This window comes from Hydra vulgaris, chromosome 01 (genome assembly GCF_038396675.1).
Source record: "Hydra vulgaris chromosome 01, alternate assembly HydraT2T_AEP".
Taxonomy (NCBI): Eukaryota; Metazoa; Cnidaria; class Hydrozoa; order Anthoathecata; family Hydridae; genus Hydra; species Hydra vulgaris.
This window is the reverse complement of record NC_088920.1, coordinates 61,201,506-61,215,017: the sequence shown is the minus strand read 5'-3', so window position 1 is coordinate 61,215,017 and position 13,512 is coordinate 61,201,506. Positions and strand designations below refer to the sequence as shown.

Here is a 13,512-nt window from a genome sequence, read left to right as displayed (position 1 = left end):
TGCGCTTTTTAACGCTCGAGTCAAGTCTCTTTAAATTGCGATACAGACAATCAATGCTGGCATTGATTCGCTTATTTTGTCAATCAAGTATATTGTTTTGTATAAATTTTGATGTCAGTGTATTTGGCAAGATATTTAATGATGTGTGAATGAGTGTATCCAAATTTTTAACCAGTTTGCCTCATCGAATTCCGGTCACTGTGGTTAAATATGGTTAAAGACGCTTGATGGCCTTGGGAGTTATGATTTCAGCCAGACAACCATTTCTTTGCACTCTTCCTAATCGTTCTCAGCACATTTGATTACATTGTAAATAATGCTTCTTAGAGTTTGTTCAGCATTGAATTACTTTGAAATTTTAAATTGCGAATTATTATTCAAATAGAACTCGTAAATCCATTTTCTTATCTCCTCTTGCTTAGACACCAATTGTTTCTTGATTTTTATTAGTTATCAAAAACAAGTAAATTAATTCATAGAGGATGAGTTTTAAAATGAAAATAAGCATGAAAAAAAAAAAAAAAGTTAATGGTATTTAAAAGTCATTTCGGATTTTTAGTAATCACCGGTAATGACGGTTCTACAAAAAAAATTAATAAAATTTAAAACACATTTTTTGGGGAAAAGTTACCGTTTAATTATCTTGATTAAATAGATTCGATATCAAAAAAGTAACAACTTTTAGACCAACTATGCGAATAAATTGGGAACAAATGTAAGGTCTTGATCGAGCTCTGGCAAATTGTGCAAACGGTTTGTCTTTTTTATTTTGAACCGAGTTATGTTTTTATTATTTTTTCAATTTTTTATACTTTTCTTGAGTAAGCAGATATTAAAGGATCCAGAGTTTATTGCTGAGATTTTATGAAGTGAAAAATGAAAAAAACTGTATAATAGGTGAAAAAAAAGACAAACAAATAAATAATGAATTATTTATACTTAAATAAAGAAATAAAAGTCCAAAAAAAATTACAATAATATTCATTAAATAACATGATACAACTTATCATTTTCGATAAAAAATAAAACATACTAACAGTATGTTAACAATTAAAATGCTTTGAAAATTCTAAGACAAATGCCACGCTTCCAAACATCAACGCCGCACGTAAAAATGAATTTAAAGCATGTTTTTTTTTAAAAAAAAATATACATTTTAAGGCCGTGAAAGTTAAGGCTATGTAACAAAATATTAACTATAAAAAAATATGGATGTATAAAAATCAATTATTTATCTATATATATATTTTTCTTTTCTTTGCAACGCCGTAATAGTCAGTTATATATTAATTCTTCTTAACGATTCTGATTCTTCTTAATGATTCGGTCTTCAAATTAAACCTAACATCATACTTGCTTAAATTAAAAATGTGAACTTAGTTTTTACTCACAACTTCTTTGAAAGTAATTTTGAAACTTTAAAAGCAAAATGAATCTCTCGATGGTCAATGGAAGCTAACGCAACTGCACGGCTTGCTGAACAATAAACTTTCATTTTTAGCACTAACTGCAGCTTTAACAGTCGTTCACTTTTAACGTTATTAACTCTTATTTGAAAGGTTTATTAAACAAACCTTAAATTTTTTTATACTAGTAATCATTTTGTAATTCATTTTCGGTTGATCTTATTGTGCTAGGAGTACTTTGATTGCTTGAACTATGACCGTTAATGTACCTTTTAGATTTTAATCTTTCAGCAGTCCCTGGTTTATTTTCTACCTCACTGTCGTGCTTATTTGATGAACTAATAGAGTCCTTTGAATTTGAGTTAATCGATTCGTTTCGCTCTAAAGCAGAAGTTAAAGATAAAGGAGGATCAGGAGCTGATTGTTTGTTTCGAGGTTTATATATGCTTTTCTCAAGAGAAGCCGCATGCTCTTGTCGACGACGGTTAGTTCTTTCTAGACTTGATTCCTGATTTGAAACAATTAATGGTTTTTTTGAACGTTCCAAACTCGAGTCATGGTGCATTAAATTGCTAACAGTTAAAGGAGTTGAGGAATTTGATGCAGTATCAACGTCTTGAAAACCTGTGCCGTACCGAAGATTTTTACGACCGCGTGTTGAAAGAGGAATTCCTGATGATATTTGCCCACTATTTGGACCTTTTGATGACCCAGTAAGATAGTTACTCATAGAAATCTGTGGGACAAACTCCGGGCGCTTACTATTTCTTAACTTAGATCGTTGAGCTAAGACTTGATCAATTTTATCCATTTTAGTATTTCTTGTAGAAGAAAGTGGGGGCTGGGAACTAGGCATGCCAGGCAACGAGTAATCATAGTCCATACTAAAACCATTGCATTCAGCAACAGCAGCAACAGCGTTTGCAAAATCAGCATCTGTGTAGAACGATCCTTCACTGCTGATACCACTTAACCGACTAGGCGAAGAAGAGCCACTACTGCTAGGGCTTGAATTTGTCACACTATCAGCCCATTGTAAAAGTATATCACTTGTTAATCCATCAAGATCGATTGGAGGAGGAGCAATTTTTTTCTTTGATTTACGTTCTGAAGCTACATCACTATAAGCAGAAGGATCCATTTCTGACTGATACAACTCTGAAGACATCATGGATGAAGCATTTGATGTGCGACGACGTCGTTTTTCAAAAGGATATTTATTTAAAGACCCATTAGAACCACCATGAGATGTTCGAGATTCTGGGCGCAAATCTGTGTTATCGCCAAACATAGATGCTGTTGAAGACTGCTTAGGAGACGATTGCTGGCTTCCGTCATTCTTTGCAGGGTCAGGTAATCCATCTGCCCAATTCAAAACTTCTAGTTTAGGTAAAGGTTTAAAAGGAGCTTTGCCCATTCTTCGTAAAGTATTTTCGCCTGGAGATTTAGCACTTGTTTTGATATCAGAATCTTTTTCTCGTTTCCATGTTGCTTGAGGGTTAGTTTCCAAGACATTTACAAGTTGTGTGTCTGGAAATGATTTGTTTGCTGTGCGCACAATCTCAGCATGACGACGTTCAAAAGAATTAGTTTGAGCACGAGAATCCTTTTTTGGTATATTTTCAGAGTTGAGTGAAACAACTGGATTATCTGGCGATTTAGGTGCTTTGTAACGGGATATCTGATTTGAATCACTTTTAAAGCGATCATTTAAATCATCTCTCGTTAATTGACGTTCATTATTCAAAGGAGCATCTACCATATATCCTATAAATAAAAGTTATCAGGTAAAAAGAATGACATGTTTAATAAAATAAATAATACATAATCAAAGAGGCCAAACAAAAACTGCCCTAAATTATTTTATTATTTATATTACTTTACTACTATGATTTACTGATAAATTATATTGCTATCACCGTTTCTTAGAGCCACCCCAATGTTACTCTCTTTAACTGACGCTACATCTTGGTTACTAGACTTGGGTCCTCTCAATTCAAAACTTTCAGAAGGAGCTCGTTCTAAACAAAATTTAATAAATTATTATTTAAAAACATCTACCTTGATTTTCAAATATATATATATATATATATATATATATATATATATATATATATATATATATATATATATATATATATATATATATATATATATATATATTATGTTAGTGTATTCTACAAAGAGAGTGCTCAATGTTCTTAAAGAACAGAATAATAATAAATTAGTAAAAACACTCATCTAATTTTTAGTTATCAAGTTTTTATTTTTAGTTGTTTTTTTGAAGACAACTAAAAATTAAATTAGAAGTGTTGTAACTAATTTATATATATATATATATATATATATATATATATATATATATATATATATATATATATATATATATATATATATATATATATATATATACATATATATATATATATAACTGTTTTTAGGCACTTTGTGTCTGACTAATGTTTAGATCAACAAAACAACAGTATCCAGACTATAAAGATGTAAAAATTTAACAGAAAATGAATTTAAACATAAATTTATGATTGAGCATAATGATGATAGAGCAGCCAAATCTAAATTAAATTCTGGGACAATAAAATGTCTATTTTCTTGATCAAGACTAGCTTGTGAATTTTAACCTTTTAATGCCTCAAACATAATCTATTTTACAATTTTATTACAGGTATCTCAAATTACTTGTCACAATTAAAATTCATTGTCTTTTCCCACTTTTTATATTGCTCTAAGTAGAACTTGTTCCTATTAGCGCCCCACATTTCAGTCATTGACTTTAATGGATATTTCAGGTTGCGTATGCACACAAAGTTCTTGGGTCCCATGAAATAGTTAACTTTTTACTTTTTAGTCCATTTTTAAAATGTTGTTTTTAAAAAGTCTTTTTTAAATATTTTCTATTATTTACTTTTCAGTCTGCTAAGAAAGTTTATTTACGCTGAACTAAAAGATTCCTTTTATTTACGCTAAATCCAAAGTTTGTTTTGCGCTGTTTGTTTTAATTACTTTTGAATGATTTCTTTTATTATTGCCGCTGACCTTAGGTTTGTTTTGCGTGGACACCAAATAAAGAATTAAAAAAAAATAAACAAACCGACAAAAAAGCAAGTTTAATAAAATGTAAAATATCATTATTAAGTCATATATATATATATATATATGTATATATATATATATATATATATATATATATATATATATATATATATATATATATATATATATATATATATATATATATATATATATACACACACATATATATATATACATATATATATATATACTCCTATTCGGCGTTTACGGGGACATGTTTTTTTTGTTCCCGTTATGTATTTTATTTTTACTTTTTTTATACTATTTTTATTGTATTTATCTATTTTTAATTTTTAAATTTTTATTTTATTTTTATTTTTATTTATACATACTTAATTTTAATATTTTATTATAAAAATATATTTTTTATATTTATTTTTGTTATTTTTACTTTTTTTATTATATACTATTTTTCATTTTTATTTTCATCTATTAACAAAAATGATTAATTATAGTCATAGAACCATAATTAAACCTTGCCGTAACCCTAACCCTAAGACTGTTCTTCATGCTGACCTAAATCAAACCCTCAGTCGATGTAGCAGCACTCCGTTGTGAGTCAGGCGATTTGATAGTCGATGTATGAACTTTTCGCTCTCTATGAAAGTTTCTTATGAAGACACTATTTTTACAAAAAAATGATGCTTTCAGGGACAAAAAACTAATGGGTACACAAAAATGTCCCCAATAATGCTAATATTCCCATAAGTATTTGTTTTTTTGTAAAATCTGTAAAATCTAAACTTTTAAAATATTGGATATAAAATTAATATTGCTTATATTAATTATATTTAAGTAATATATAATATAATACTATAATATAATTAATATAATAAAAAAAGTAAACAAAACTTTAATGCTGTATTTAATGTTTTAATTGATGAAATTATTACTGCGTATATATTGGTATTTAAATAAATATTCTTTATAAGAAATATTTTTTTAAAAAAGGGTTTAATGTTATTACATAGGTGTTGCGGATAACTGATTAAGGAGGTGCGAATAGTTTATAGTGTGGATGATCATGGTATCATAGTATGATTAATTATGGTGTCATAGTATGATTGATTAAGGTGTCATAGTATTATTGATTATGGTTTCATAGTATGATTGATTAAGGTGTCATAGTATTATTGATTAAGGTGTCATAGTATTATTGATTATGGTTTCATAGTATGATTGATTAAGGTGTCATAGTATTATTGATTACAAGTATCATAAGATGATTGATAAAATACTGTGGTTTACACAATTTAAAATGGATTTTAATAAATATTCACTACTTTAATTGATTCTAGAAAAAAATCTTCTTACGTGTTGCAGGTTTAATAAGTACACGATTCGGAAAGTCTTCTTCAAAACTATCTGATTTAGATTTGCAGCATCCTGTTATCCCAGATGCCCCTTTGCTAGTATTTGCAAACACATCACCATTTCTGCTTTCACTCCAGGAAAAATTTGGATCACGCAACGGACCTCTAAAGGTAAATGTTTATACATATACAATTATATAATGCCTAATTATCTATGTATATACAGCTTTTGGAACTAGGGTCAGAATTTGGCAATGCCAAACTTTATTTGAGGTTGGCAAAAAATTGCCAATCTGGTTTCAATGTTTTATGGTAAGACCTTTATTTCAAATTTTTTTGCCAACCTCTAAAAGATTAAAGTTGGCAATAACTTGCTACCCTCATTATTTCCTAATTCTAAGGGTTGTATATAAATATATATATATAATTATATAATACTTATATATATATATATAAATTCATTAAAATACAAATGTATAACATTTTTTTCAAACTATTTTCAAAAGATGGTTGAGAATGGTCAATATTCATCTTTGTGAGCCCATAAAGATGAATCTCCTTACATACAATTAAATTTTTTTTATATCAAAGGTTGTGGAGCCATGGACATTAACTTAAGATAAACATTCCTGCAGATTATAGTAAGCACAGTAGTCATATTTTTTTTTTAAACATCTTTGCTTCCAACAAGGCTGCAAGCAACCACTAATAAGAGTTGGAAGTTACTGGAAGAGAAAAGATGAAGTTTGTAGAGCAAGATATCAATTGACAGACAACTTAAAAGATTGCAAATTATATGAATCAGGAAAGCAAGATGAAGGAAGCGAATTCCAAAGAACTGTTGTTTGAGGAAAAAAACTAGAGGAATAAGAGTTTTTAAAGCACTTAGGAACAATCACAGAAAAAGGATGAGACTTAATTAAATGACGAGTAACACGAGAATGAATTTTAGTAGATGGCACAAGAGACACTAGCTCTTTAGAGCAGTGCCCATTATAGTATTTTTAGAAAAGAGAAAGAGAAGCCACATTATGACGATGTGATAATGGTTGGAGGTTAGCTGCAAGAGCAGGTCCAACTATGTTTACAATGCATTTTTGCACCTTGTCTAAAAGAGAAAGCGCATCATTAGAAGAGCTGCCCCAAATATGGCAACAGTATTCCATACAAGGACGGATTTAAGATTTATAGAGGTAGAGAATAGAATCCAAAGTTAGAAATTGTCGAGCTCGATAAAGAAATGCAACTTTAGCAGATGCTAATTTTGCAACAGATTTGATATATGGTTTCCAAGAAAGATCAGAAGTAAGAGTTAATCCTAGAAAATGAAGGGTAGATGACTCATTGATTATATCGCCATTCATAAATATAGAAGATCTAAATTATTGCGATAACAATTGGTATGATCTAAATTATTGCGATAACAATATATGCTGCTAACATTAATTTTTAAAAACATTTTAATGACTATAATCCATAAATAATAAATATAATCCTAAATAATTAATAAATCCTAAAATAATCCACATAAAGATACTGCCCTAAATTGAATGAGCAGTATCTACATATGAAAAAAATGAACAACAAAGTTTAAATAAACCAATAACATAAACAATTTAGTTTTCTTGTTTTAACTTCTTTTTTGGTTTTTATAAAAAAAATATATATAAATTTCAAAAATTAAAATGAGCAGAATGCACACTTACACTTTACTGACATTGTTTAGGCAAAAAAAAACACAAAAAAAACAACAACAAAAACTGTATATGCTAAATATAAATATATACCTGTATTGTATAATATATGTAAAAAAACACAAATATAGCAACTATATATAATTAATTCATTAAAATACAAATGTATAACATTTTTTTCAAAGTATTCACAAAAGATGGTTGAGAATGGTCAATATTAATCTTTGTGAGCCCATAATCTATGGATTTTCTTTTTTTATAATAAATTGAAAGACTTCAAAGCTTCGTAAAAAAGAATTGCAAAACAAAATTTTAGTAACAATGTTTAAGCTTTTATTTTTAATACAAGTTAACCATTATTTTAGAAACTAGATAAGTAAAAAATACACTCTTAACAAGATGGCTGCTTCGGTGTCACTCCATATGATGCTTAAGAAACAAACTTAACAAAATACTTTTGGATTTTTAGACATTCTCTCAAAAACAAATGGGCTAAGACAGATGTCTACAAATGGTTTTACATCAAGTATTTATGAGTTGATGGTTGAGAGTATTGCAAGAGTTTATACAACTACAATGCAAAAAATAAATACAACTCTAGTCAACTGCTGTATCCAGGTGTTGCATCATAAACAGTTTTTTAATCAAGCTTTATAACAAAAAACAACACATAATGGTCACACCTGCTCTGGTTGAAATAGGTAACAATGTAAAAAAATTATCAGTTTGTAAAAAGAAAGCAGCATGTTCGATTCTTTAAATCTACCAAAAAATTCTATGTATCTTAAAAAACTTGGATGAATATGATAAGTACAATATTACAAGTGAGAGATACCTATAAAAGGTATAGAATAAGAGAATACATTGAGATCTAGGTTTGTATGCATTAATTTTTTTTTAACAATATTAGGGAGCCATCAAGTGAAGCAGGCTAACAGATTTGACTTTTATAAGTCATCACTTACCCTCGACTAAGACTTGCACTTGGAAAGTCTGGCGTACGACTGTTCTGCAGCAAACCTAAACAAATGAATTTTAAATAAAAAAAAAAAATAATTATTTAAAGTTAAAAAAGTATATATAAGTGTTATTCACCTCTTGAACTTTCAAATCGCTTCGAGCCATATTTATAGCTGTTTTTTTTCTTTCTGCAACATATGATTATAATAATAATAAAAATGACTAAGGCTAAAAATACTCCAACAGCAACAATAAACCATGTTTCTTTAACCAGTTTTAAAAAAGAACTTTGTTCGGAACTTTTATCTTCTGGAAGAATCAGCGAGGAGGTAATATAATCACCATTTTTATAGAGACCTAAAATATATAAAAATAAGTTTAAATCTTACCAAACAAATTTGAAAGAAAAAAGATTAACTCTAAAAAGAAAAAGAAAGATGTCACGTAAATATAATCTTACAGTGTATATCATAGTGATGCTACTATATAGAGTTGTACGATGCTAATGTTTAGCAACAAGTCACTGTATTGTTGCTACAAAGTCACAAGATTATGTGGTCACTGTACTGTCACTACAATGTCACTTTGATTGTGTGGTATGACTATTAATAATAGCAAAAATTTTTATAAAAAGTATTTTCTTACGAAGTAGAGCTATCTGAATTTTACTATTAATAACATAACCAGAATTTAACCACGCCTCTACACTGACTTGGTAATGCTGATTAGGATCAATTATAGACAAAATATGAAATGCAGTCTTTGATTCAACTTCAACACTGGGAAAAGCTGGAACACCACTTGCATTAAGACAAATAATCTTATAAGAAAAAAAAAGTAAATAAAAAAATACTTAAAACTGTTCAAATTATACTTAAAATTAAATACAAAATATCAACTATACATACAATATCAGTAGCGCACACATATTATAATATTAAAATATTAGTCACAAATACAATATCAAAAATAACATATCACTAGAACTTAAACATGTGTTCTCTAGTGAACACACATAAAATATTACACGCACACAATACTACTAAAAATTACAGAATAATATCAGTAACAAGTATAATTTCACTTGACATTATACATGAATTATTACTTTGAACATTAAATATCTATAATGATAACAAATAAAATACTGAAAAATTTAACAAGGCCACAAGCAACTTTTATTCCTTTATTTAACAAGACTGCAAGCAACTTCTAATCAAGTCCTCTATTTAAAAAAGCTTCAAGCAACTTCTATTCAAGTCCTCTATTTAACAAGTTTGCAAGCAACTTCTATTCTAGTCCTCTAGTTGTTAAGACTTCTATTCTAGTTCTCTAGCTGTTTCTTAACAGAAATTAAAGAAGTGAGTTAAAAGAGCTGGAAAGCAGTTAAAAAAAAACTTGAACAATTGTATTATAAAGAGTCAGGAAAAGACTTGAAACTGTAAATTGTATGAGTCAGGAAAACATAGTACCAAATTCTGAAGTACCAGTGTTCAAGAAAAAAACTAGATAAAAGTTTTTTAAGCATAAAGATACAATTACAATTGAAGGATGTGATATAGCTGTATGATGAGATTATGTTTGGATTGAAGAAACAAGTGATGATAGCAGTACAAACAAGTGATGATAGCTTGAGCAGTGACCATAGTAGTACGTGTAGAAAAGAGAGATTCAAACTTACAACCTTTAAACAAAATCTTAACAGTTAGATATTTCTAAAATGAAAGTATTTTTAGGCCTGATTAAAAAAAACCAGTTCAAATATGACAACAATATTCCATACAGGCACAAATAAGAGATTTCTAGAAAATGGAAGTAGAAGTGATAAAATAGCCAGCATGTAGTAAGTGAACAGGGTTGATATTTGAATGGGGCCAGGTTTGATAAATATAGCCTGGACCAGGTTTGTGACAGGGGCTGCATAAACATTTATACATCCTAAAATATTTTTTTTTAATTCAAAATTCATTTTATATATATATATATATATATATATATATATATATATATATATATATATATATATATATATATATATATGTATATATAAACATCATTATGATCAACATGATCATCATAATCATCATTATTATCATCATCATTATCATGATCATCATCATCATGATCATCACCAACATCATCATCACATTCAGGTTTTAACCTCCCTCTTTTATGGTGTTTGTCTAATATCAATCTAGAGCATTTTTTTTCCTAACTAAAGCTCATTCATACAATATGTAAGGCACTCTCTTCAAACTTTCTTACTCCTACCACTACCATTTTCTACTGAAGCTGTTACCTCTCTACATGCTGATACCTAAATTACTTTAATCTTTTTTAACAAACGTTGTTCGATACAATGTTTTTTCTAATCTGTCTAAGATTATGCCTCCTTTTCTTGTTTTGCTAAAGTCACACCACACATCCATCTGATCATCTCCTCTTTCAGCAAATACTACAACATGTAAATACTAAAGTTTATATAACAATCGAAGGATTTTGTATGCCAGCATCTAAATAAATAGCAAACAGATATGTTTATATCCATAATATGTATGCATATAATTTGGAAGCTTTTATTACTTCTCTTCAATTTTAAGTCAAGCCTCATTCTACTCCACATTTTTCAACAATAATTTTTTTCATCTTTTTTTCAAGAACATCTCTTCTAAGAACAAATGTCCTTTTATTATTGCAATAAGCTAATCTAAAAAAGTATTAAGCTCTGTTATTCTCATTTTACTAAGTCTTGTATCTTATCTCAGATGTTAGGTTCTAGAGACTTTTGGTTAGTTTTCGACAGTGTCATTAACTAAAGTAAATTTAACATTTAATCTCTAATTCATGGGTCTGATCATTTTACTTCTCCCCAGAATAAAGCAGAGTTATTTGCAAAAAAATCTTACTCTAATTTGACTCTTGAACATAATGGCCATACTCTTCCTTACAGTTAAACAGATTAACCCATTGTTAAACATCAAAATCACTCTTGCTCCCAATACTAAAATTAATTCTCTATTAAACACTTCTACAGTTTGTGCTTCAGACAAGATTTCCATAATAGTCTTAAAAAAGTGTTCTCTAGAACTCTCTTCAATTTTTGCTAAACTTTTAAAAAGATCTAAATAAGTGGTTCCAATTTTTAAAACTTTAGAAAACACTTTGACCTCTCCAACTATCCTACAATTAATTTTCACTCTGTTATTAGTTTCTTTATATAAAGGTTTTGAGGTTATTAAATTATTTCTTTCTAACTGTAGTAGTAAAGTTATTCTTGAAGGCCTACCCTCTTCTTTATTTAAAATCAATTATTTACTGCAAAAAAATATTGCAATATTGTTGGCATGCCTACATTGACAAATAAAAACCCTCTTACTCTCAGACAAAGTCTAAAAGCACATTGTAAATGTAATTAGACCTGCTTTATCTGCCAAGCTTGAGCCACTCTCCCATTGTTATAAGGTTACATTTCTTTCTTTTTTTCTACAAATAGAATCATGGTCAATGCTGAAACAAGCTATCATCTCTATAACGATAAACCAAAACTCATTCTTGCTTAGTTTTTTATTCAACAAGTTCCATCATTTTACTGTCCTTTCATGCTATAAAAACTTTTCTATAAAAACTTTTTATAGCATGATAACTAATCCAGTTTTTTTCCTTGAACATCAAAAAAACCTTATTACTCTTACCCAACTTCATGTTTTCTTTTTTATACAACTTACAACTTTTTATGTCTTCAGTTATATATTTCCTAGTACTTTAACTGATTCTTTTAAAGTAACTTATAACTTAATAGTGGTTGTTTGCAATCTTGTTGGAAATAAATTAGAGTTTAAAAATATATAAATGTATGCCAGTATCTAATAAATAGTAAATGTAAGCATAAAATTATAATATATAAAGAATTATAAATTTTTTTCTAGCCCCTGCTAAATCTTATCATTTTGCTGGGGCCAGGTTTGCAAAATGTCTCATTTTTAGTCAGAGCCGAGGTACCGGTCACTTACTATCAGCATGTTAAAAAAAAGTAACTTCAGCAGAGGCTAACTTTGCAATGGATTGTATATATGATTTCCATGAGAGGTCAGTAGTAAATAATAGTCCAAGAAGATGTAAAATAGAGGACTAAATTAAAGTGATGCAAGTCATTATTATAAAAATATCAACAACAAAAAAAACCCGACAATTTTCATTTACTAGACTAGATTATTTATTTACTTGTCGAGAAGGAAACATTGTAATTGCAGAGCTAGTCGAGACAAGTTTCCTCCGTACCGAAGTATTACTCATACGCTGAGTAGGCGGAGCCGGGATTTGAACCTGCAATCCTGCTGCTACAGCCAATAATTCTTCCAAACTTTTTAGCAGCGCTTTAACCAACTGAGCTACCCTGGCTCAAAAATATTACAATAAATATTACCAATTTACCAGATACTGCAAGCCTGAAGCTGTCTCAGAAAAGAGATTAGATTTTAAGATGGCTATTTCAACATTTTTTTGATCATTTTCAAGTGATAAAAAAGTGATAATTTATTGTCAATACAACATCACAGGTCACTTCACAGGTAAGACTATCAAGAATATGATTAAAATGAGGAACAACATAGGACCAAGATTTAAACCTTGTGGTATACCAGAAGTTACTGATAATGACAATGAATATTGTCCGTCAAGAAAAACTTTAACACTGCAATTTGAAATAATTAACTCTATTATTTTAAATCTTTCTGAGATATACCAGATGAAGATAGCTAACATAGTATACCAAGCTTCATAGATAACTTTTGACATGACAAGTGCAATAGCCCTTGCTAGTTTAATCATTTAGTTTAATCATTTAGTTGAGGCTGCTAGTCTTTCTAGTGTATTGGCTGATATTTTAAAGGCTTGTAGATATTTGGTGGGTATTAAATCTTTGCAATGCTATTGTTTACAAAGATAAAATGGTAAATAACTAAAAAAGTTGGATGGTAAAAATTTATTAAAGTGGCAGGGAGGCACTAGCAAATGGTTTATACTAAAGAA

General features: G+C 28.8%; 1 protein-coding gene across 1 annotated transcript in view; it reads right to left on the bottom strand.

Annotated features, from left to right (window-relative positions):
* Positions 1–918: 918 nt before the first annotated feature.
* Positions 919–13,512, bottom strand: part of LOC100211375 (roundabout homolog 1) — a 29,849-nt gene continuing 17,255 nt past the window's right edge. The window contains exons 12-17 of the mRNA XM_065788850.1: positions 9,130–9,304; positions 8,620–8,841; positions 8,490–8,544; positions 5,832–5,995; positions 3,326–3,427; positions 919–3,173 (exon numbers count right to left, since the gene is read on the bottom strand). Coding sequence (XP_065644922.1) covers positions 1,591–3,173; positions 3,326–3,427; positions 5,832–5,995; positions 8,490–8,544; positions 8,620–8,841; positions 9,130–9,304 — 2,301 coding nt within the window. The 3' untranslated portion in view covers positions 919–1,590. The remainder of the gene's footprint in view (positions 3,174–3,325; positions 3,428–5,831; positions 5,996–8,489; positions 8,545–8,619; positions 8,842–9,129; positions 9,305–13,512) is intronic.